A 25,611-nucleotide genomic window follows, 5' to 3' on the forward strand; every position below is an offset into this window, starting at 1 on the left:
GAGTGTTTCTTTCCCAGTATTACCAGTGCTGTCCTACCACCATATTACCAAACAGGGCTTGACTCTGCTACATCCTAGATACCAAATTAGCTCAGTTCTTCCAGGGAGTCTCTGGACAGTATCTGTTACTCTCAAAGCCCTTATCTCAAAATGCCTTTTTATAGGCAGAGAAGCAGGCACAGAAAAACAGAGTACCTTTCTCAAGATAACAGGGTAGGGCAGTGGAAGAGCTGGGAAACTTGACTCTCAATGTGCATTCTACTTCTGGGCAGCACCACCCCCACACACTGTGGTCATTTCATCAGCTGAGCCACTGCAAGATGTTGTTTAAACTTTGCTCAACAGCCCCAAGTAACTTGGTTCCTAGACAGCTCAAGCATTTACAGCTGTTAAAACTTCCCAGGGCTGTATTACCAGAAGGATCTACTGAAATCTGCACGCTAAAAAAATCAGGAATGCCCCTATAATATAGCTTTCAACTGGATTTTACACATCTCTGCTAGGGAAGAGTACACAAGCTAGTCACTCTGTGTAAAAATGTGTATTTTAGTCCAACTTTCTCCATAAAAATCAGCTCAAATGCTGATGTTCAAAGCAGTGTGAAAGCAGGAGTTCAAGTGAAGGCAGTGCAGGTACGTCACAGTTCACAGAGCTTGCTAGTATTTCTTCTTTAATTGCACCTGTAAGTACAGTGTGCTGATATATGTTTTCATTCACTGCATTTTGACCGCGTTTTCCCTTCTTGCTATAAAACCAGCCTCAGCCTTAACAAGTTGCATGTAAGACAGCAATATCTCTTGAACCATTCTTGGTGTTTTGGAGAAGAACCCTGTTTTCAACAGCAGAAGAAATCAACTCTTCACATCCACATCAGCTGGGCTTCAGGAAGCAACTCCTAAGTACAGGCAGTGGATCAAGAAAGGTAACTGTTTTTAAACTGTAACTTTGAGTTTATGAATGGGATTATAGATAAATATGAAAAACCAGTAGCTTCAGGGAATCAGACTTACTAATACAGAGGTTTATGCCCGTCCTCAGTAAGCATGCCACCCATCTTGGGAATTATGGTAGCTGTTCCAAGGTAACTAAAATACTAAGACTTCTATGATTCAGACACCAGGCAGTTACAATGGACTCAAGTCAAAATGAAGAGTTATTCTGAACTTAAAAAAAAGAAATATTTATTAATTTAGTTTAAGCTTTGAAGGAAAGTAGGGAGCCATTTTCATCTCAGAGTGCTAATAATGATTCTGCTTGACCCTAAGCAAACAAGGTTCAAACTTCTTCCAAGATATTTTTTAAAATGCTATATAAATCTGTCATTGAGATCTTTACTGCAAGTTTTTGGGTACAAATACAGCCTCATGGTGGAATGAAGATTATTAGGTCATCTTGTTCATAGCATGAACCAGGGGGTTTGGGTATTAATGGGGCGTGTACACTGGAAAGACTTGAGATCTTTCATTTAGAAATTTTAGCTTCCAGAGCTTTACATCTCTCACTAGCTGACTTGTCATTAGGATTTGGAACAGTGGAATGTAACGTTCACACAAAACAATGACAGGACATTAGGCTAAGAGCTCTTTGGAATTTGTTTCTAGCATGGCCTCCAGCACCAGTACAGTGCAAATAATTAGCATTACATTTTCCTTTTCCCAGCTGTTTGCAAAACTTACTAGTATGCATTTTCAACATCACAAGAAGCTGCTACAAGCTGACATCCATGTATACACACCAAAATGTGAATCACATGGTTGTAAAAACCAGGAAATACTTCACACTTTTAGATGGCCTAGGTTCTCAGTTTTGTGTTTGAACTCTGTGTGGGATGTGTGCGAAGGACATATGTGAAGGACAAAGACTACAGCATCTGTGAAGGTAGGTACACAGTGGAGTGTCTGGAAGAAAACACAGGAGGAATTGAGAAAAAATTGTCCAAGCAACAGAGGACATGAAAAGAATCTCAGGATGAAGAGGGGTGACAGGGCTGCACCTCTGCCTCACGCATGTGTGGTTTGACAGTATCCTACCCAGATCAGATCCCACTCTTACTTGCACAACATCAGGCCACTCATGGCCATGGTCTTTTCTGCAGGTGAGCTTCAATACAGCAACTCAGGCAATAACATGGGGTCATCCACTGGAGTTAACAAGGAACTAAATGCGGATGGGCTGAGCTTGACACTCACCTTCTGTGGGAGGTGAACAGGGCCTAATCCCACCTTTTCTGTCACTTCACAATGTGTTAGGAAATACTGGAAATTGATAGCAAAGGAAGATAGATAATAATCCAGGCCAAGCTACTTTCAGCAAACATGCATAAGAAAACATTTGTTTAAAATTAATCTAAATATTCTGTCACATTGATAGAAAACAGAGAATTTAAAGACTTCCCTCACTCATCAGAGCTTTCCCATTCTCCTTTGCCTGGTCTCTGCCCATTTTCCACTCACCCAGGGAGCGCCTCTGCTGCGTAACTTCAGCCCTTAACTACAGAAACCACTTTAGGTGAACAGCTCCTACTGCCCTTCCAGAAGTTTCCAGTTGTTAAAACAAATTCTGACTCAGCCTTCCTCTGTCACCAAAGACCTGCCACCCATCAGCCATTCATACGAGCATGTTTAAAACCTGCACACATTTTGAGATTTGTAAGTCAATTTGAAGGTGCAATTTGCCTTTGAGAGTCCAATTGCTCTTCTCCGTTGTGAAGGCTTGCACAGTGCCTGGTAAGAAACCATAGAGCTCTAACACAGCTTGTGAATGTCTCTGCCCTGACACAGCCTGACTGAGCAGAGACATTTCTTTCAGACCATTTCTAGGAGATGCCTGCCTCAAGAGTTGCCTAGTGCAGATGATCCATGTTCTTCCTTACTGAATGACTGTACAAACTAACTGCTGAGCATGAACATATTTAACAAGAGCCATAAACACCCATGTTGTACAGTCCTTGTCCACAGTAAAAAGTGAAAGTACCTGGAGAGATAAGTTTTGATGAGACACACTATTGGGAAAACTGAATTTGAAGCTGAACTTCACAAACTTTCCAAGCAGTTCTGTACTGTTGTTTTTCTAAAATTATGACTAAATGTGAAAAGTGTGGAGTTTAGCAATCTCTGTTCCAAAAAAATGTACTGGAGAACATGTCCCTATTTTTATCTACGTAAGTAAAAATATTCCAGAAGACATTAAACTTGACTATAGAGCTTCTTGTCAGAACATGGCATGCAGCACACGAACTTAGGAAGATTAAAAAAAACCAACACTGGACTTATAGAAATAAGAAAATTCATCTGAAAAAAGAATTGAAGAAGACATAACAATTTCAGACATGATAAGTGAGGATAATCATGAAGCTCTTACATTCTGGTCCAATGTTCTTACTAAAATGGGATCATGAGACCTGAGAACTTTTTAATGCACCTGAATTCAAAGCCAGATGCCTAGAAATTAGCATAAAGGCTCCACCTGTGAACTGTGGAAACCTTGTCATCAATTGTAGTGACTCAAATGATGAGCACGGAACTCAATGGTAGCTTCAAAGAACTACTAAGACAAAGAGGACTACTGAAATACTTTGATATTTGACCAGGCAAAATGGCAATTAAATACATAAATACCACTATAAACAGCCTTGGTGTTACAAGTACCAACATATATTCCAGTGGAGGAATCTCTGAAGAGTGATGAAAAATTAGAGGAACACAGAAGGGACACCCCAAAATGACTCTCAGGCTGGAGGAAACAGCTTACATTGGGAGGCTTTCTTTGCCTATCTCATCAAAAGAAGAAGCCTGGGAGGTAAACTTGATTATTGCATACAAGTATATTCACAGAGGGAAATTTCCAGGGACTAGAGAGAGAGAGAGATTTTGCATCCAGTAAAACAAAGCAGTGCAAAATCTACCATTAGGACCTGAAGCAATAGGAAAGTATTTTTTTTGAAAGTGAGTGATCAAGTGTTGAAACAAGCTGCCAAGAATAACAATGGAATGACCATCTTTTCCTATCTTTGTATCAATATTGGATGCCTTTGGCTTAGCCAAATGCACATTATGGACATGTGAGGAGGTCAGGGTCAGTGATCTACTGGGCCCTTCCAGCCTCAAGGTATAAATCTGGAGTTGGAGTTGTTACTCCTAGTGCGTTCTGGAAAGGATATAATAGCTTCTGCTTGTGCTTCAGGGCTTTCATCAATCTCTTTAAAGGATCGGGATAAGGATCTTCACAGAAGCAGTTTCCCAAATATGCAGATTCCTGAGCCACTTGTTCTACATTTCCATTAAGCATCGGTAGTGTAGCTCCTGTCTCCTTGTGCTTCATCCATCTTTTTGGCTACCTGGACCATGCCTCTTCAGACATGTTCCTAGCTGATAGCAACTTACTGCGTTATATCTGTCAGACTTGTCATTCCTACAAAATTATCCAAGATTCACAATTCATCTTGTTTCTATAGGTGTTCCTCTGCAGTCCAGGGTTAGCTAATGAACACCTTGATTACAGCATTCATGAGAGATGATTTACATTTTTTCATTAAAAATGTCACTGGATGTCCAGTCTTCCCATGCTACAATATTTGAAGCCACTGCCAACAACATACATGCTGATATTAATTAAAGTAGAAGATGACAGCACTTGGAAAATGAACACTTTTCTCTGCTCAGATAAATGACCTTTAATGAGTGCTTGCTCTTTAGTTAGACTAGGTCATTACTAGAGATTACCGAGCATTTTCAATAAAACTGAAATCTCTGATTCATCTTCAGTTTTCAGTTTGAACACTGAAAAGTAATGGAGACTCTTCTCTGTGTGGTACACAGTGTTGTCTACCACTGTCACTAGCCTGCCCCACCACAACAGACAGCTAGTAATCCCTGAGTATCATTTTGCTCTGAGCAGCAGGAGAAGAGAGTGGTGAGCTTCATTTTCTTCCTCACAAGTAGAGCATTTCCTTTGCTGCACAGAATCAGGCTTGGGAAGACTGAAGACAACCACCCCCTGACACAGTTCCTTTTATTATCAACACACAGGTTATGGAAAATGGAAGAGAAGTAAGTTTGCAGTCTGTGTTGCCACAGGCTGCAGCCATGTCCAAAATACAGGCAGAATAAACTTTAAATAGGTGTAGTGTGGCACCCAATCCCTGGGTAGTACCTTCTCTTCACCATGGCTTCACTCGGGGCAGTGAAGCTGCAATTGGTTGTGATCTGAGCTCCTGATGCCATGTTTCTTCCTAGTTTGTTCTAGGGTGCCGTCCTCCTTACAACACTGGAGTTTCAGAGTGCACTGCTGGAAGAAATCCATTTAGAGAGACTCCCTGTGCTTGTATCTCAGTCATGCACAAGATCTCACGGAACCAAGGACAAAGCTGCAAGCATCACACACAGCATGCAGAGGAGAAAGGGCAGTCGCTCTGTTCCAGTACTTCTGGACAAGTTGGGGAGAGGGAAACAAAAATTTCCTACTCAACCTCTTTGTTTATAGAGGGGAGCTTCCCACCACACTCCACAGCTAGTGGGCTTCATCAAATCCTGCAACTTGCTCCTTTCTGTGCAAGACATTAACTGGAGGTGAGGGGCAAACACTGTGCTGAGAAATCATGCTGCAGTTTAAGACAGTCAGAACAGAGGGCCTGCTTAGGAAGCAGTTTGAAATTATTGAGAGCAGCACTTCACATTTCCACAGCAGAAGCCTTTATAGGCTGGAAGTCTCAAACCTTGATCACTTCCAATTGAACCTCTTATAAAAAATGTGCACTGCTGGAATATTTTAAATGACTGTGTGCAGTGTGTACTGACTGAACATTAGGGGCTTCAATTAAATAACAGTTCAGAACATAATGAACTGAAAAATTTCACACTCTCTAAAGTGAGATAAGTATGAAGTGAAGGAGAGAGAATTAAGAAATAGTGCTCTGAACATGGCACCAGCCACTGCCTGATGAGATTCAGCCAGAAACACAACAGAACAGCTTGTGAATTAAGGTTTTTTTCCAGACCATTCAGAGAGCACAGGAAATGGTCAGGTCCTTTTATTTAAAAAATGGTGATGTTACTTGTGCTGAAATCAGGGATGCACCTACCCTGTGAGTTTAACTCAGTCATGTCTGAAGTTAGGCACTTCTGGATGCACATTTAGAGTCAGCTGCTCCCTGCTGTGGGCTGAGTGGGTAATCTGGAGCCCATGTCTAAGGTTCTGGCCTGAGATTCAGCTAACACTGAGTCCTTCTGCAGTTTTTATATTTAGTAATGAAATACTCTTCTCCTATGACCCATCTGAACCAAACAGAAGTAGCACAACATCTGAAACTCTGCTTACAGGTATGGAGAATGATACAATGAAGACTGTCTGTGCTGTAGTTTTCTCTGCATGTCAATGAAAGGAGAAAGCTGGACATCAAAAGTAAAGATCTTGCACCACAACATGAGGCACTTGCTCCAGAATACTGCAGCATCCTTTACAAAGGAAAACACTGGTACTCAGAGTGCCAACATACTGCATTTTGGTAACCACTGACTTCAATCAAGGGCTATTCTCCCTTTGTTCCATGGCTGGTTTGTTAGCTTTGGAGGTAAATCCCTTTACAGACACCCCGTGATCTCTAAAGCACACTTATTTGGTTTGAAATGGAACAAAATGAGATCTCATTCCAGTAAGTACCGTATTTATCCATTTACCAGAGAGGGCACGGGTGTCTTTAGAGATCTTGCAAATATGAAAGATGTTAAAAAAAATCCCAACTAACCTAAACAAACAGAAAAATTGACACACTTCAAATTTTTAGGCTTTTTAGGCTTAACATTTCTGTGTTTGAGGTTATGTTTTCAGCTGACTCATTACAATTGCTCTATCTGCATTATTTCATCCCAGACTTTTCAGCCACCTCAGTGGCACCTCTCTACGCACATTGTCCTCCTTCATATTAGTAACTGGTGAGGTCCTATAGCCAAATGCCAGCTGACCAAAGCAGCTGTGCTCTCGAGGAGCTTGTGAAAGCTGGAGATGCTGGACAGCCATATCAGCCTCTACTGAGGTTAGTATACCACTTACATGCTCCGTTTGACTTGTACCTAGACAAAAAAAGTCAGAAAGCTGAAAAGCATACAGACCTTATTTAGTGGCTATTTCAAGTGGTAGAGAGTTAACTCAATTTGCCAGCAAGTGTTCATGAGGATATCGAGAATCAGGTGGGAGTCAGGAGCCTGCATTTATTCCAGTTTACCTGATATAAACCCAGCACATGAAAAAAACTGAAGCAGACTACAAAAGCCCTTTATAAGCATATGTGGTAAGATTAATGATTTAGGAGTTCTATAAAAATCGTAAGTATGCTCTGATCTTCAAAATAAGGTTGTCAAATAAAATAAAATAGGAGGGAAACTTATGCACACTTCCTTAAGCTCCATATTGCCAAACTGATGAGTTTGTTATCAAAGACTTGGTCTGACTGGTCTTTTGAGGAATGTAGGAAATCCAGCTCAGACCACTGAACTTCCATTCTGTCATGCATTGAAAAAGCATCAAAAGCAATGCAAAAACCTTGCTCCTTAGACAACTGCCTAATTACCTGCCCATGGGATAAATTTCTACCTTCCCCCCTCAATCTGAATCTGCTTGTAATCTTAGGGCTGAGGGCTAATTTTCTTAATTTTGTCTATTTCCTTTAACAGAAATCTGAAGCATTAAGACCAATGCTTTGCCTTTTCAGACTCCTGAGTGTGGGCTTCTTGTTTCGTTTGCTAGAGCATGAAGTGTCGGCGGTCAACTATGTTTTATTGGGTCAGTTTGAGTTTCTCTGCCTTTCAGACTGCCATTAGTCCTATGTAGAGAAGGATGAATAGGACTGGGGCTGGACCAAAAAGCAACTTTCCAATTCAGATCCAAGTCTGTTCTTCACTTTGCAGCAAAATTCATTCTTAACTATTTGCACCAGAGGGCAAAAAGCTATTAAGATATCAATCACTTTGAATCTTTTACTTCAGCATTTCAAAGAAATGGGTTGAAGTCTTTAAATCATACTAGCTTACACTCCTGAAAAAAGGTAATTTCAAACCCAAATCAGAGGTTTTAAATTTAAGTTGCTTTTGTGATCAAGGCATGGTTTTCTTCTGGCTCTCGTGGTTGACCATGAACTGTGATTAGGGCTGTCTCCACATGGATTTTCTGCAGACTAACAGCATATGAGTTTCTGAAGCAGGTCTGTCCGTAAAGCAGGGCATTACCTGGTTGGTGATTTTCATGGGACTCAGCAATCTCTGAGCTTTCCATAATTTTGTCAAATTTGAAGATGGGCAATAAATTCTTAACACGTGAGACTTAAATTAAATTAATTTAAGAAACACTTAAGTAACATATAGGGGAATGCAGAGAGATCATGTCACTGCCTGGGTTTTGTTTCTTTAACAAATCAGCCTTGAAACATCAAAATGGGATGTTTTGACGGGTCCGGTGTTTTCAAAAGTTGTCTACATGAGGAAGACATGCTAAATCTCACCATTTCCTGCAGAACTGTGCGGTTTAGACCAACACATTCCTGAGAGAACATTTTTGTCACTAAATCAACCAGCTATGCCTTTCCCTACAGCACCTTTTGTTACTTTGTGTATCTGTATCACAAGTACTCTTTCCCTTAAAGAGTCTTTAGAGGCTCTCTCATACAGAAGCTCCACCTTGACTTTGTCAGCTGTATTTGACATCTATCCTATCTGTTGCAATTTGACATGTATCCTTCTTGGAAACGGGATGACCAGACTGTATCACTATGTGCTTTTCAGTGTTTTTCAAACTAACACTTTATTTGCATTTGCCACCACCAAACCCAGAGAAGGAGTCAGATCAGATCAGGTACAATTACACCTATGAATGCCAGCCTGTCCTTGGGGGAGGCTTAGTGCTGCTGTTACAACATTATTTTCTTCCCCCAATCCATGGCTAGGGAGAAAAAAACCCTAATGCTTAATGATCTTCTATTCCTAGAGATGAACCGTTTATTTTAGTAAACATTTTTTTCTAAACAAGTAGCAGGCACATCTTTTTTCTCTTTCTAGAAACAATCTTGTAGTTTGTTCACAAAACTATTTCACATGATCTTGAAAACATTTTACAAAACCATCTCTTGTAACCAGAACCACAGATTTGGGCTCTGCCACCCTGTTGTAGCCCCTTCTTCACATCAGAAAGCATAATAATGCTTCTTCATCTCAGAAAAGTACTGCAAAAATTCAGCTTTGTGAGAGCTGCAAGGCATTTGGAAACCATTGGGAGAAAACGTGCCATGAAAGTGAATGTCTTCACTGTGTGATGCAAATATATGTTAAGCAATAAAATTCTAGTTCCTAAATAGGCTTGTCTTGTTTTGATATTCAAGGATATGAAAAAAGATATACATATTTCTCATTTAATCCTGCCAAGATATAAAACGTGCCTATTTTTACACAGTTGCCCAATATGGACAACAAAAATAGCTTTCTTAATAAAGAGAAAGAAGAGAAAAAGGCTAGCTAACGTCTTGTGATGCAAAATCATGAGGCCCACCTCAAGACTGCACATGATTTTTAAGCTTAAGTGCTACATATTGAACCTCATTTAACTGAGGAAAAATGCTGTTGCTTCTCAAAACTCATCTTAAGATCATAGAATCATGGAATATCAGGTTGGAAGGGACCTCAAGGATCATTTGGTCCAACCTGTCTTGGCGAAAGCACGGTTTAGACAAGACGGCCCAGCACTCTGTCTAGTTGAATCTTAAAAGTGTCCAGTGTTGGAGAAATGGATGACTAAACTGTCTTGTCAGAGAATATTACTACTCCCAAAAGTAAAATCTCAAGAAGAGATTAATATGATTTGCTGAGAGTAAGCTTGATAACCATCATTGTGCTGTGTATTTGCTTCTCATGGCAGATGATACTTGATCATTTGAAATGATTACTTGGGTTTTGCTGAAAATCTTTTGAATCAAGTGGCTATAAATCATCTGTCCCACAAGTACTGCTACTAACTAGTGAGCATTTAGACAGCATTAGCACAGGCTAGTAAGTCCTCTCAAAGAGAGAAGGGTCAGACTACCTCAAGTGCGTGAGTGTGCATAAAAACCTCTGGGGACAATGCAAGAGTTTTTAAAGCAACAGCTAGACCTCTCCCATGAAAAATGAGCCACGTCAGTGCCAAACTGTATTATGGTATTTTAAACTCAAAAGCCACACTTTTTTTTCAGGGTGGAAATAATTTAATCTAATCTCAAGTGATGATATTAGAATATGAATGTTGTGCAATTACACGGGTGCACACACTGATAGCGCCGATACTTTATACCCCTGTACTTGAAGTGAGCCTGTTCAGAAGCGCAGAGCCACAGCTTCTACAAAACAGGACTGAGAAATCGAGACAATGATAACTCCCTTTCTAAGGTCTGGGTAGTAGTACCTGTACTACTTCATGAAAAAATTATACAGGAAACACTATTATTTTCAATCCACAGCTGCTTATTATTTGAAAGATTTTTGTGTCATTCCTGCATTGAAGTGTTCAGCATCAACCTGTAAAACTGTTGCAGTAATACTCCAGGACTCACAATCGTAGTTGATACCTAAAAACTACGCAAAAACATACATGAAAAATAGGTTTCCAAAAATCACTCAGTACTGACATAATACTAAAGGTGCAATGATTTTTATTAACATAGAAAGGGACTACTTCTTCAATGGATGATGCAATTTAAAATAAATATGCTTTTTGATGGATACTTTTCAGAGGTTTCAAAAATGACAACATAGTTCAGTTCTACTTTTGAAGTGAAACCCTAAGAGACCCAACATACCAATGTATCCTTTAAAAACTGATGCCACTGCACAGAACCAATGGTTTATTTTTATTTAATCTTGTGGCTCATTGAAATCCAGGTATGATTAAAATGCAGTATAACTAGGCTTTGGTCATCTGAAAACACCACCACCATTTCCTTATTCACTTTGCTTGTTTATGCCTGTCAGCTGTGGTTAGATGCTGCTTTAGAGCTGTGGGAAAAATCACACATATACGTGAAAAAAATTAAAGGGACAAATTATGGATTTGCATAATTAGAGGCTAAGGTAGAGTAAGTTAACAGGGATGTTAGTGGAAATTATTTTAAACAGCTTACTCTGATCTATGCTTTTTCATTTTTCTGTAGACCATTTTACCCTATTCCTTTTACTTCAAATCCACAGCAGTTCTGGTCCTTTTGTTACTAACCGTTCAATAGTATCTTGACAGCAGAACTACATCTTCGTTCTCATTTAATAACTATTTATCATTCTGTATCTGCCCATTTTCAAGAAGGAATAAAGTTAAGTGTTCCAGAAATTGGAAAAAATTGAAACTTGACCTTTATTAAGTGGGTTAATTGTCACAATCTCAGCATGTATGAAATTAATGACCAAAAAGTGGAACTTCAGAGTTTCAGAAGACTAGGTTAATGTCCAAAAAAGTCTAAACTCTGACCTTCTTGACATATGCCAAAAGAAACAGCCACCCTAATAAATTACTACCTGTGTGCAATTATAATAAACCATTCCTAGCATCCAATCACTTGAATTAATTGCTGCAAGGCAGTGGGGCTTTCTTACAGGTATTCAAGTTAATCTAAAAATTCCTTTGCAGTTCATAGGAGGCTGTTTGTGCATGTCTGTTTCAGTTGTGAGGCACATTATTCATACCTTTGGACCACAAATCTGTATACAACCCCACTTATTAGTGCTGAAATTAGGAGCCTTGGCTGAGTTACTAACAGCGCTGAAAGTGGTGAACCAGCATGGAATAAAGCAAAGGGAAATGAATTTGCCTTAACCCATACCATAAAGCAATTGTGGGATGCAGGACACCTACGTAGTTCCCAGATTTCAGCCTTACAGAGGAGAAACAGACAACTTTTGTAAATATGACAACAAACTGAAGAATATTTAAATCAAACAGCATTCACAAAAAGAAAGCTTAACAAAAAAAAAAAAAAAGAATACTCCATTTGCAGGGATCCAAGCAGCACAACAGAAAATCTACTGACTTCCACAGACCATGTCAAACACAGATGAACTGATCAGGACAGCCAGGATTTCTCCTGTGGAGAGCAAGGGCATCTAGGGAACGAGTAAGTGGCCCCAGCCTGATAAAAGCAAGAGGCTACCTGGCCAGTAACATCTGTAAGTGAAACAAGGCACCACGGTGCAATCGAGATGCTCTTGGTCTTGCCACACATAGGATCCCAGAGGGAAACTTGATTTTTGCCCCTGTTGATTCTATTCAAGGGACAAATGATTTGTGTGTTCAGGACTGTCAAGTTGGCCCACTTTTCAAGAACAATATATGCTTAATATTAAATAAAATGCTAAGTGTTTAAGTTCAATTATCTAATTCTGCTGGTGTCTGAATCTGTGCATACGTAATGGTGATTCAGCTGGGAAATCAACATTGCTCACACATGCAAGATTTTATTCCCTATCCTCATGCAGATTTTAAACAACTTTCTGAAGAAGCAAAGTCAAGTCTCAAAGGGCTACAGGTCTGTTTCACTCCAAATCACGTTAAGCTGCTCAAAGGCACAAGTTGTGGTCAGCATTACTTATTTTGCCATGTCTGAACTGGATTTAATTGGAAAATGATTGTCTAGTTTCTCCAAATGGGGAAGTTAAACAAAAAAAAAAATCTGCATGGACATACCCCAAAATCTTCAAATAACAAAAATCAGAAATACAGAAATAAAAAGAGTTCAGAGCACCATCAACAGAATGAATCACCTGGAAGATGGAAGACTAAGGTTCAAAATCCTCTTCTGTGCTTAATCAACTTCATATAATAAAATAGTCCTACACACAGAAATATGTGGACAAAGGTCCCTCAGTCTGGACACATTATGTTTCAGGTGAGTGTCCTGAATAAAACACCATCTTCTATTTCCTTATTGCTCTCTGTGGCTTTATCCAATCCTTCCATGCTGGATACATAAGCCTTTCCTTACCCCTTCGGTGTTGAGTAGTTTTCCCACAATGGCAGAGGACCAAGTTAATGAACAACAGTGAGTCCACCTCAAACTTCACTCAGGTTACCCTCAGCACTGCGCTGGCAGCAAGGCAAGCACTCACTTACAGCCATTCTTCACCGCTAGTTTAACACATTACAACAGTTTGTAGTTCATATGTTTTCACTTGTCCCTAGGGAAAGTGAAGCCATTGTCTAATTGTGAAATTAAAAATCCACAGTAATTACAGTATGAATTGGAGATACGTTTTTTGAACACTCATTGAAATAATTCCTAAACTTCTTGTTCTTCAGGATAGCAACTCCTGCCTCTGAGACAAGCTAGCCAGTGTTCAGTTGTCCAGCTTTCATTTCCACGTAAGAAAGGAAATCTCCTTGCTTTCCTCCCCTATCTAGCTTAATCTTTCATGATGAAAAATGGCACCAGCTCCAGCTGTTAAAGCTTCCGAGCATAAGATATGAAGGCAGAAGTCAAATGCTTTCTGGGTTTCAACCGTTCCAGTACAGACTGTGCAACACTTTCTGGCACTGATGACCAACTTGATTGCTTTTGTAAACTGCAAGGTCCAGTTCATATAAAAAAAAAAAATTCATTTGTAACTAAAGTTTGATGTCTACGTACACTGAAAATAAACATAATTGTTAATGACTAAAGACAGCTTACAAGGCAAAAATCACATTTTGTTAGAAGTACATGAGTACCATATACCACTCAATGTATGTCACTACACAAAACTTATTCACAAAACTTATTCAAGCATATTTCAAAGCCTGTTACTAATAATCCAGAAGTTTAAGTACTAGAGCACCCCATATTCAGCAAAAGGCTACAAAAAAAGGAAAAAGCTTAAGTGTTTTGGTTTCTGCTTGATACCATAGGATAGGTGCTTTGGCATTTGACAAAATTTCAATTTCTGTTTTTCACTAAACAAATTTAGATTTAATTTGTATTACTAAAGCTCAAATTTATGCCATTTACACTAACTTCATAGCAGTCATTCATACAGTTTTGAAACACACTGAATACACCAGTGTACCTAAGGAGACATAAAGCCAAAAAGAATCCATGACCATTTGTGGCTTTTTTTCTTAAGTATGGATTGAGATTTATTTAACTGAAAAATCCACCACATGGTTTCCAAACTTGGTGGCATTCGTTAGGAAATAGATGCAGAAACTGAGAAATGCTAAGGAAACTCTTCTAACCGTGAGTCACCAATTTATGTGCTGTACTTTGTACAGCAAGCAATGCACTTGAAGGAAGCGTGTTAGAAACTATTTAAATATAGATGGTAATTATGTGAAAATTGTGTGATCATATCTGAATTCAACACGGATCAGTGAAAAATCTTCTAGAGAAAAAGGATGCTCCATCAGATATATTTGGTAGAGCAATGTTTTGTCTAAACACTCCTGTTTGGCACAGAGTGCAAGAAATAGCAAGGACCGACTTTCAGTCCATAAAATCAGAAAAGAGCAGGGGAGTTTGGAAGCCATGTTGGTGTGTCACACTGAAACACATCAAATTACATTTCATTATTACTCCACATGTCTTTCTATTAAAAAAAAGGTGATAGAAGTGGTAGCTGCAGATATTAAATACTGTTTCTAAACATGTGAACTAGAGAAGTACAGCTTGTGTAGCCAAACTCTTCCAGTTACCTTTGAAACATTCAAGTTCCATGACTCCATGATGATCATTCCTTCTCTAAAGGCAAACTAGCCCCAAGAATGCCGATACTGTTGAGTTGCACAGATTTTCTGTACATATAGTCTTTTAGCAGTGTTCAAAGGAAGGAATACTTTGTTTTAGCCAAGATGCTAAAACAACAACTTATTTTAGCCAAGGATCCTAAACCACCTTACCTCCACAGCCAGAAGGCTCTCAGCTCTCATTTACTCATGACAGCACTTAGCTAAGGTTGCATTTATCTACTTTACAAGCATTTTTTCAGTGGGGATTGTTGCTCAATTTTGCATGTTTGACTTTATCAACAGGGCTTTGCGGACATCATCTTGCAGTATAGAGCCAAAGTAGTTATAGGTTGTTAGGGAAACGATGCATCAGTAGGTAGGTTCATGTAAAATTCAAAAGGTTTTTTTTTTTTCCCCTGTTTTGTTTTTGGAGAACAGTCCGAGAAATCCAAGTGATGTCTTTCTTACAGGAATGCTTCAGATAGCTAGCTAAACAGAAGCAAGATTTGGCATTTAGCCTGGGATTAGTGTGAACAGCCTCTTAACCAAACATTATGAAGAAAGTTAACTTTAAAATGCTTTGAAAGGTCTGTTTTCATGACAGATGGTAATAAGGGCTCATCAGTGCCAATTTTTTGCTTCCACCTCAGTTTTGAAAAGCTTAAGTTTTAGGTTAGTGCTTCTGAGAAACCATTACATGCATAGAGGAAAAATGCAAATTACAAAATTAGATTACTCACTATTTTTATTGTGTGCAACATATTTTTCTAAATAACACTAACAGATGAAGAGTAAGAATTTGACCATGCGCTTAATAGACCACTTTCCCTTTCTGTTTACTAGAATCCCTCTTTTTTTTTTTTTTGCCAGCTATTTTTCCTTTAATCTTCATCTGTACACCTGAACAGTTATTCCTCTCCCCATAGACCCCAAAAGATACAGCAGTCGGTAGCAGGTAGAGGTTTTGTTTGTATAATACACTCACTAGGGAAGACATGGTAGAACTATATTTTATTCAAGAAACCCCACACATTCTGTCCTGTGGTGACCACAGGCTTTGCTAAGCCATAGATATCAGCAAATACTGGAACAAAATACAGTGTATCGGATTGAACCAGAGCCTTTAAATTCTGAGTTACAGTTATAATTTTCAGGGAAGGCTAGTTTCAGAGTTGCATCACAGTATCTAGTACAATGTTGTGCAATGTAAGTGGCAGAAACAGAAATGGAATATTGGTCCTAATAAAACTGAAATGCAATGACTTTTGTATGACATTTAAACTGTCAAGACAACAATTCATAACATTCTACCAAAGGCAGCATATAGTTACAAAAATACTGGTCCAGCATCTTGTTAGTGGTGAAGCAATATCCAAGGTGCAATGGCAATGTGCCATTCTTAGTGAAATATTTTTTAAAAAACTATTTTTTCTATTTTCCCCACACTGATACTAGCTGAACACCAAAACTGCTATGACAACCTGAAAGTCAGTAACTACTTATCATGTGTATTGCACCAAATATTTATGCAAAAACACATATTCCAAGTTGCAGCATAAAAGAAGCAAAATCTAATAAAACTATGAATATGCCAAAAGACATTTTACTGCAACTGATCTTGGATGAGCAGGTTGCAACATCTGTTGGGCTTTAAACAACTGTCCAAGCTTGTCCATTCTATCCATTATCTTAAGGATACAAAGGTAAAAGACAAAGTCCTTAATATTGAGAGCAGAATTAAATCACTTTATACTCCTCTCCATTCACCCATAAAATAAAAATATTCCGCCCTCCTCTCCTCCCAGTACCCAGGTAATTTCAAAGTCAAGCCTTGGAATTACCCTTGCTCAGATATTGCACTATAGGATGTGCATTATATGCATTATAGGATTCTACTGATTCCACCTATAAGTTAAAACATATAGTATGAGGGTGACCAAAACTGCTGGAGACAGTAGACCTGCTTAACTTGTGGAGGTATCCCAAGAAACGTGCATCAGATGGAGACACAATCTAAATGGCAAAGCGTACTGCAGACTTGGCTGTGGTCTGGACTTGAGCCAAAAATACATTAGCCTGCCTGCCATTTCCTTCAAGAAAACAGCATCAATTAATATCTTAACCAAAAATGAAGTTGAGTAAGATCAGGTAACCATGTCACATTCAATGTTACATCCAACAACACGGAAATGAAGGAGTAGCAGACAGGAATATTAATCATATTTTCCTTTTAATAATAGTTTTGTCAAAAGTGTAGCTTTGAAAATCTCTACCTAGTTGTGAAAACCTGAAGAAGCTGGGAAGCAACCTCACTTTGAACAGTACAGTTTAAAGCTGTGGCTTGGCCTATCTGCTTTCAAACTCTCCAGTAGCTCTGCCAACCTTGTAACTAAAAGGTACCGCCTGGAAATAAAAAAAAGTTAGCCTTTAAACGTTGGTGAATGTTGTATTGTAGCAGCCTAACTCTGACTGAAGAAGAAAGATGAGATATTTTTATACAGTAAACGAAAGACAAAGTCAACTGAAATCTTCAGAGATCACTTTAAGTGTATACAGTTTGGATTCTCATCAACATTTAAAACTACCAATCATAAGGTTGCCACCTTACCTTTTTCTGGACTGGCACACCTGATTTTAAACAGGTTTTCCTCCAGTCTCCCAAGTTTCTGATCCTCTTATCCAGCTTTCTGCTGTACTGCTCTCCCACCTTCATGCTGAATACCGAGTCAGTCCTGCCTTCTGCTTTTCTTGGCAGGAGGCAGAGCAAGCTTTTAATTTCGGTAGTCAGAGTGACAGAACAACAAAAGCACAGCAGATAGAAGAGCTTAATTCTTCCCCAGGAAGAAAATACATTTGGTTCAACAAAGGGCTGCAAAATCTTCCAAAGGCACCTCTTTCCCCAGTTTTTGCCTGAAAGCAAGATGGCAATCTTAATTGAAAAGGGATGCTAAATCTTTTAAATAACTTAAAAATTCATTTTTATATAAAGCAGCAAAAACATTTTTCTCTGCAGAAAGAGAAATGTTAACAAAGAAACACACCAACATAAATGCACTGTTCATAAACTTCAGCTAATTTAATTTCACAAGAAAGAAAAATGTTAGGACTATTCTTTAACCTCATCAGTACTTTCTGAAGAAGATTCTTTGGCATCTTCAGTCTCTCTGTTGCTTTTCTCTTTATTTAGATTTTCACTTTCTGATTTGGTCCCATTAAATAGAGAGTTTTCACCATTTACAAACCCATTCTCTGTGACTTCAGCATCAATCGCTTCATCAATCTTTAAGTCCCCTTGCTCTTCCACATCTTCTAGGTTTCTCAAGACAATAGGGAGTCTAGAGTCTGCCACAGTGTTCTCCAACAAGGCAATATTGCTCTCTTCGTATTTAGGAAGCGGAGCTCCATCTGCCATTTGTTTGGTATAATACTCTCGGCTAGCAGCTGCACTCTTCACTGCTTTCTCCAAGATCTCTTTTTCACCTAAGCGCAATTTGATAGCCATTATCGCATGTGAAGTGAGGTCATGGGTCTCCAAGAAGGATTTATCATCCTGTTTGAAAAGAAAAGGCAAGTTTGTTAGTAACAACCAACACAATAAAAAAAAAAATCCCTCAACTTTTCTCTCTATGTGTTAACAATAAGTGACATTGAAGGCTGAGCCAAATGGACATATATGAATGAGGAGGTCTGCATGGAGTCCCAGTGAAATTTGTCAAGAATTCATAAAGAAGCCAAAAATTTCTCCACATAGATCAGCCTGCATAACAAGCAAAGTCCGGAGACTTTACAAATATATGAAACATATAGGTTCGCTTATATGCTTGCAATAGTAGCACATTGCTTTGCAGTCTGGAGAATGCAACTAATAGACAACAAGTTGAAACCCATTCCCCATTTTACTTGCAGAGAAAAAGCAGGCAGCCTCTATTCGGAGAATCAAAGAAAAAATATATTAACAAAATTACATTAACAAAATTTTCTTTTTTGCAATCTTATTTGACTTTCCTTAGATAATGCAAATCTGTTTCTACACATTAAAAACTACAGAACTAATTATGTACTAGCATTCAGATTAACGTTTGTAAAGACAAGATGGGGGACAAAATATCTTTTCCTACAATCATAACACAGAACATTTCAGACATTTAAATTACATATAATGATAATTTTACCTCCACAGTTGTTTTATAGGTTTTCAAAAGAAGGGACGCTCTGGCTTCTAGGAATGTCCAAAGTTTAACTTCATTGTCCCAGCTAATGGGAAACTCAGAGTTCCCCAGAGTGAAGATTTTGTCAATGGCATGCTCGCCTATCAAGTGTTCCTTCAGCTCTTCTGCAATAAATATAAAACCAATCTGTTAAAAAACAATCTCCTCATTCACTTTGTCAGTTGACAAACTGCAGAACGATTTACTTTCAGTACTATAGCTTTGAGCTGCTAACCAAAAAAAAACCAACCTCAAATAAGAATTATCAGATATGCTGGTTATTTCTAGGTTTCTCCTCAAAGAGGCAACTGGAAGTCTTGAGGCTAGCAGAAAATGGACCTTCTCCTTCACTCAAAAATAAAGATACTTTATATATCATAGCCTCTCACACATAGCATAACTCTGTGACAGTGAGACAGAATGTTTTGTATAATACTTGATCAACGAAAGAGAGTAATTCTTTAAATACTTCAGTGAACTTTCTGATAATAAGAGGAACAGGCCAGAGAGGTTGCAAACAGCAATGGAATTATTCTTCCTATTGTTCTGGTAGTTTTTCTCAGTAGCAGAAACTCCCTACAGTTGGTCAGAAAAGACATCCATCAAGCAAACCTCACACAGAGCAAAAAATGTTTAATCAGCTCCTTGACATTACACAAATTCCAATAATCTTTTAATTACCAAATTTCACTCCTGCAAAGCAGATACCACAAACTTCACACATCACTTGCATGTAGTTTCTCAATAAAGTTTTCCTATACAGTATTTAAGACATATGAATAATCTGAGCACAATCATATGTCAGAGAAATGCAATTAAAATGTTCACTAGCTATATTTTCTTCTCCAAGCCAAAATTCACCCCCTCATTAGCATCCTAAAATTTTCTTTACTTGAATTTACTTCCCTGAAGTGATCAGGCAGTTGGACTAGATGACTGTTGTAGGTCCTTTCCAATTGAACTATTCTATTCTAATTTCTTAATAAGTTGTAAAAGATGGATGACAGGGTACAGTGGAGGCATGACACTAAATAAGGTAGGCTGTTTTTATTAAAGAAAGCAAATAGAGCACATGCAAAAAGTTAACAACTTCAGTATTCCTACTCATATTAAAATCCACATCATCTGCACAGCATCCCTAACTGCAAGGGAATTCTCTCACTGTCATGAAAAGCTGTCACATCTATAACCTCCAAAACTGCATCTAACCAGTGAACAGCTATTACAAACATTTAATCAGAAGTTTCACATGCACAAATTAGGTGAAAACTTAGTAATTGTACACATATTTCCCCCCAAAATAACCTAAGAGAAACACTACAAAGACATTTTGCAAATACATAAGTTGGTTTTATATTATGAATTATCAAAATATTGAAAATCTTCAACTTTGAAATGTCTCTTCCATATTTCTCTTACAGTACAGAATATTTCAATTCCATACCTAAATGATTCTAGCATTGATGGCTAATATGCTTTTAAGCATGTAAACCCCTAAGTCTCACATGATCTTGTTCTGTGAACCATTTTTAAACCTAAGAACTAAAGATCAAGCTCCAAAGCTCACTCATTTACAAGAGCCTGGGAGATTTAAAAAAAAAAAATTGTATCACCTCATGCTTTAGGAGTTCCAGAAAGGCCTATGTAATTGAAGTATTCCCTCAGACAACACGGCCAAAGATTGGGTTTCTCACTAGCTTATAGATCCCTTTTTAACCTCAACTCCTCAATGTTTCCGATCTTCTAGGTTAACGTTTTATATAAATGTCTATCAAGTCCTGCATTTAAAAAAATGAAACACACACACAACCCCCCCAAACAGACATAAGTTAGGTTATCTTTATAAAACATCTTACCTTCACTCATACAAAACACTCGAAGGAAAGCCAAAAGCTGGGCAGAGATTGGAGGCTCAGTGGCATGCAAAGCAAAAACACTAGAACTAATAAAAGAAACAATCAAACAACAACAGTAAATGCAAGTTCTATTGTCATACCTTTGAACTTTTTTCAACATAAAAGACCTTCAAGTATACAACAAATACACTGTGACAAAAGTAACTTTTAAAAAATTTGGTAGTACTAGTTTAAACTGAGGAAAAGCTTCCCTAATCTGTATCTGAAAAGAACAATTATCTCTACAATTTTACAGTTACAATTAGTTTTACACGGCTTTCTTAATAAATTCATGAAAATGCAATGTTTCACGTCTGCTGCTCCTAACAGTACCCTCTGGACTGAAAAGACTAAAGGAAAAGGCTGTGGTTCACATTCTGAGCATCGTAGTATGTCTGCAAGGGATAGGAAAGAAAGAAAAACCACAGATTGCTTCAAATTAATCCTTGCTCTGTTTTTGTTCAAACGGTTATTAAAGCAAAGGCTTTTTTCCTTATATATGTTCTAAATTAGATGATAATATAGCTCAGAGAACTTCTGTTAATATTATTACAATAACTTTAATTTGCTATACAAACAGAAGAAATATTGCACCTAAGAAAATTATCATAGAACAGCTTTATATATGCTCTACTGGACACTATATACTTCTGAAATGTTTTTAAAAAGCCATGGCATTGTGTTTTACTTACGTTGGGATACCAGCACGAGCTAAGACCTCTGCCTTCATAGCATACAGCCTGTCACTTTTACTCACGCCAAGCTTTATTTTCACTCTGTCATGTGAATTATTATCAAAGAAAAAACCACTGTGGATCACAAATTCAGCGTTTGACCGGGTGCCATAAAAAATGTAAATCTAGAAGGATGAAAAGAAAAGTGAAGGGACAGGAAAAAAGCTTAAGATCAGCTCACAAAACTGACATAATTTGAAAGTTATTTCCTGAAAGAGTTACTGAGTACAAGGTATATTTGGTTATAAAAACTGCTTTGTTTTCTGGTGTCGATTCAAATGCAGTATATAGTGTGGCAATATACTTTAAACGTAGATGTAAACATATCCATGTAACTGAGAGACTTTAAAAGGAGAGAAGAGGTTCTTATTCTATACTTAAAAAAACCCAAGCTTTGTTTTCTCACACTGTCATAAAATATCAGTATATGGAAAAAAGCTTTCAAAGTTCTTATGCCTTTTAAAGGCTAAAAAGTCTGAGACAAAGAAGGCCCATTAAAAGAAATGGTGTTTCTGGGGTCATTTTCCCCCTATATGTCCACCCAAAAGAGTAACCTACACTGGTGATGGATCAACTTTGTCTTTGTTTTAATGTTACCTTAAGGCATGCATGCATATACCAGTATATCATACAGAGATATCTGATCTGTGTTCAGCCAGTATTTATTTTTGTGTTATACTCTGAACTCTCTATCTAAAGCACAGAGGTTACTTTAAGTCACATTAAAAACAAAGTCCCTAAATAAAACCTGCAAAAAGTGTTTAATTCAGGACTAGGCTGTATGAGGTACATGGGACAAGAGGTCAGAGTAGCAGCTGTCTTCTCCTTTACCAAGAGGATATTTTCCCCTTTAGTTTGATAACAGAATTGTCAATCAGAAAAAGTTTCAACAGTGACAGAACGTCCTTCTTAACCTTAGGGTACAGCAATGCTCTGGATACCTGTAAGCTTCCATTCCTCTCTATCTGACAGAGCAAGGCACAGTGTTCTAAGGGCTCAACAATAGTAATGATGTCCTTTACTGCTTTGTTTTCAATTTTAGATTAGAATTATTTATCCTAAGCACTAAATGCCTAAGAGTCATATTAAATTATAGGAAACATTATACTGTAACACACTTGTATAATGAGCAAATTACATGCCGAGATATGTTAAGGCAGTGGTTAAGGAGAGAGTTGCTAACCCTCTCAAGTTTCGAAACTACTGTGATACATCTCACATTAAACTATCACGTGTAGATTACACAGTATGCTCTTACACTCTAAGACTGCTTTACATAAAGGCCAATTAAACAGAATTAGAAAGTTCCTTTATTCAAGGCCAGTGTTTGATAGATTCTGTGGACTTCTGCTGCCTCACATTTTTTAGTAGTAAAAGAAGGGATCATACAATCTTCCTGCTGAAACTGTAAGAAATAACATCTGCACAGTATATTAAAAGACTGAAGCATTATATAATTAAAGTGCTTTAATGATGTCGATAACAGTTAAAGTTTGCACAGATATTTAAAAAAAATCTGACAAATAGCATACAAAGTGAAACTACTAAAATAAAATCAAAATAGAGGAAGCCACTATAATTAAAATAGAGGGAGCAGCCAGAACAGCTATATGACACATCCATTGCCAGCTGTGGAAAATTATAAATTGGATCACTTCTGGAAAAACTGTGGACCTCTTAACTCATCATACTAGTATTGGAAAAACCAGCAAATATTTGACTACCATAACAAATTCTAAGAGCAACACAAAAAATATACAATCACTGTAAACCCCAGCATAGCAATGAGGATAAATACACCTCTGGAAAGACATACTTAAAAAATTTTTTCAGACACATCTTTGTTAAAAAAGAAGATAACAATACGCAAGAAAAATGAAAATAAAAATATAAAGTGTAAGACTGGCAAAACAATATACTGAAGGTAATAACTCAGAGACTGAGTCACAAAACATTTCAGGATGTTTCATGTGTTTTTCTGGCCATGCTGACTGCAGTTGCACAAGCAGTAGGAAAAATGGAGCGCTACTACACTTGAGGGCTTTGTCTGGCTGCTGACACAGCACAGGAACTCTTCTACCAGAGACTTCCTACACTCCTGGAACCACTGTCTTCAATGCATCACTAGTTTTAACACTCATTTTTGTTTCTTAGCAGTTCTGAACAAAATACTGGATTCTGAACTATTCCATGCGTCTTTGCAAGACTCCAGTGCTACATCCTGTTTCAAGATGAAGGGGTACGTACCTGCATACATGCCTGTGTGAAAGGGAGGGAGTATATTTTGAAGTCCTTTCTCATTTTCACTAAGCATGGGAATGACAAGGGTAAAATGACTGGCAACTATACTGCATTTAACCTCTTGTTAAATGAAGACTAACAAGAAACACAAACCAATAACATTAAGAAAGACTCTACAATTTGTTACTGCAGACAGTGATACCCCAAATCTAAAATATATTAATCTCTGATTATGGTTTTTTATTAATCTCATCCAAAATACCAAACTCACTGTCTGTGCATGTGCATTTACCAGTGATTAAACATTTCAACTAGTTCTCTAAAATATGAGGAATCTAAACTCTCCTAAAGTTGGGGTCTACCAAGTGACAGAAAATATTTTATTTTGAAAAATGTGCATTTACTTAGTTTGGTAGTGTTTTCACACAAAATTAGCTCAGCATAATAAAATTCAGATGTAGCAAGGCTTCATCCTCACCACTCTGCTATTAAAATTTTGTAGGGAGTTACCAAGTGTCCACAAAACTTAATTAAAGAACAATTATGTAGATAACTGTTCATGCTACCTGTTCTCCAGCCTTGAAATCCTGAAGCGCTACACATTCACACCGGTCATCTTCTAAATTGTAGCCTGTAGTGATCTATCCAAGGAAAGAGTAACAAAAGCACGTTTAGCATTTTCTATTTATCTCTCCCACCACTGACAAAACATTGTCCTAATGGAAACAGATATTAACAATAACAATTGCATATATTCCTTTCGCTGCACAATATAATATAGCTGGTAGTGATTGTTTTACGATTCCCGAGCAATATCTTTTTAAAAATTCTCTGCATTAAAGAAATCTAATGGAGGAAATAACTTACCTGAAGTGAACAGAAGGCTCTGAGGAAAGTACCCTCCATAGACCACAGACAGTCCCATGCTAAAGCCGGCAGCTTGTTATAAAGTTCTGGAGCTTTCAGTCACTCCCCATGAGGCCCAAGGGAGCAAGGCACTGACAGCTCTATATGCTGTGCTTTATCCTTCAACTGCCAGCACATTTTTGATCTCTCAATGAAAAAGGATTAGATAACTGGATCTTTAGGGGATACAATCTTCAGAGAATTATAATTTACTTGCAAATAATCCCTTTATCTAAAGTTAAGCAATACTCTTAAAATGCTAAATGGATTTTTTTGATGGTAGCAATGGAAGAGGATAAACTTTCTTAACAAACCTGTACTTCTTTAAAAAAAATTACAAACCTGTAAAGTGGTCACACAAACGAGTAAAGCTACCCTAATAATGTAATACTTTTTTAAAGTGACAAACAGTGTGTTCTTGAGTAGTATTACCAAAGATGCAGGCACAGATGCAGCCACAGGATGGAACATAAACTACTGAACAATCAGGAAGCAACTTTTATGGTAGGTATTCTGAGCTCAGTACTGACAGAGCTAACTTATGGAAAAATATGCTCTGGACCTGAGGAAAAACCTAGAAGCAGCCAAAGATTCTCTCTCAGCCTTTGTAAATGAAAACACACTTGTTTGTAAGCTGACACGTGAGTTGTGATGTACCCTTATTCCCATCTTGGATGCAGTTTGTCCAAAGATAGGACTCCATGGATTATTTTGAAAGCTTGGTTGATGGTTTACATGTTAATACTTTTATGCTGCTTGCATCGTCAAACATGCATTTGTCAGCCAAAACAGTGCTTTCAAAGTGAGCACGGGGAACTTGTGTCTGATGCAGCAAATCCAAAATGGCAGCCCCAAGCACGGGCAGCCTGGCCCTGCAGAGGCTCGCAGACCTGCTCTGCATGCGGATGCCACCTCTTCAGGTCTATT

At 38.0% G+C, this 25,611-nt stretch overlaps 1 protein-coding gene across 3 annotated transcripts in view; it reads right to left on the reverse strand.

Moving 5' to 3' along the window:
- Window positions 1–15,693: 15,693 nt before the first annotated feature.
- SETD3 (SET domain containing 3, actin N3(tau)-histidine methyltransferase) overlaps window positions 15,694–25,611 on the reverse strand; it is a 62,222-nt gene continuing 52,304 nt past the window's right edge. For all 3 annotated transcript variants that reach the window (XM_074868754.1, XM_074868755.1, XM_074868757.1), the window contains 5 exons: window positions 24,345–24,419; window positions 21,496–21,662; window positions 20,765–20,850; window positions 18,873–19,033; window positions 15,694–18,250 (listed from right to left, as the gene is read on the reverse strand). In XM_074868754.1, the coding sequence (XP_074724855.1) occupies window positions 17,807–18,250; window positions 18,873–19,033; window positions 20,765–20,850; window positions 21,496–21,662; window positions 24,345–24,419 (933 nt within the window). In that variant the 3' untranslated portion in view covers window positions 15,694–17,806. The remainder of the gene's footprint in view (window positions 18,251–18,872; window positions 19,034–20,764; window positions 20,851–21,495; window positions 21,663–24,344; window positions 24,420–25,611) is intronic.

Source organism: Strix uralensis, chromosome 4, assembly GCF_047716275.1.
Source record: "Strix uralensis isolate ZFMK-TIS-50842 chromosome 4, bStrUra1, whole genome shotgun sequence".
Classification (NCBI taxonomy): Eukaryota; Metazoa; Chordata; class Aves; order Strigiformes; family Strigidae; genus Strix; species Strix uralensis.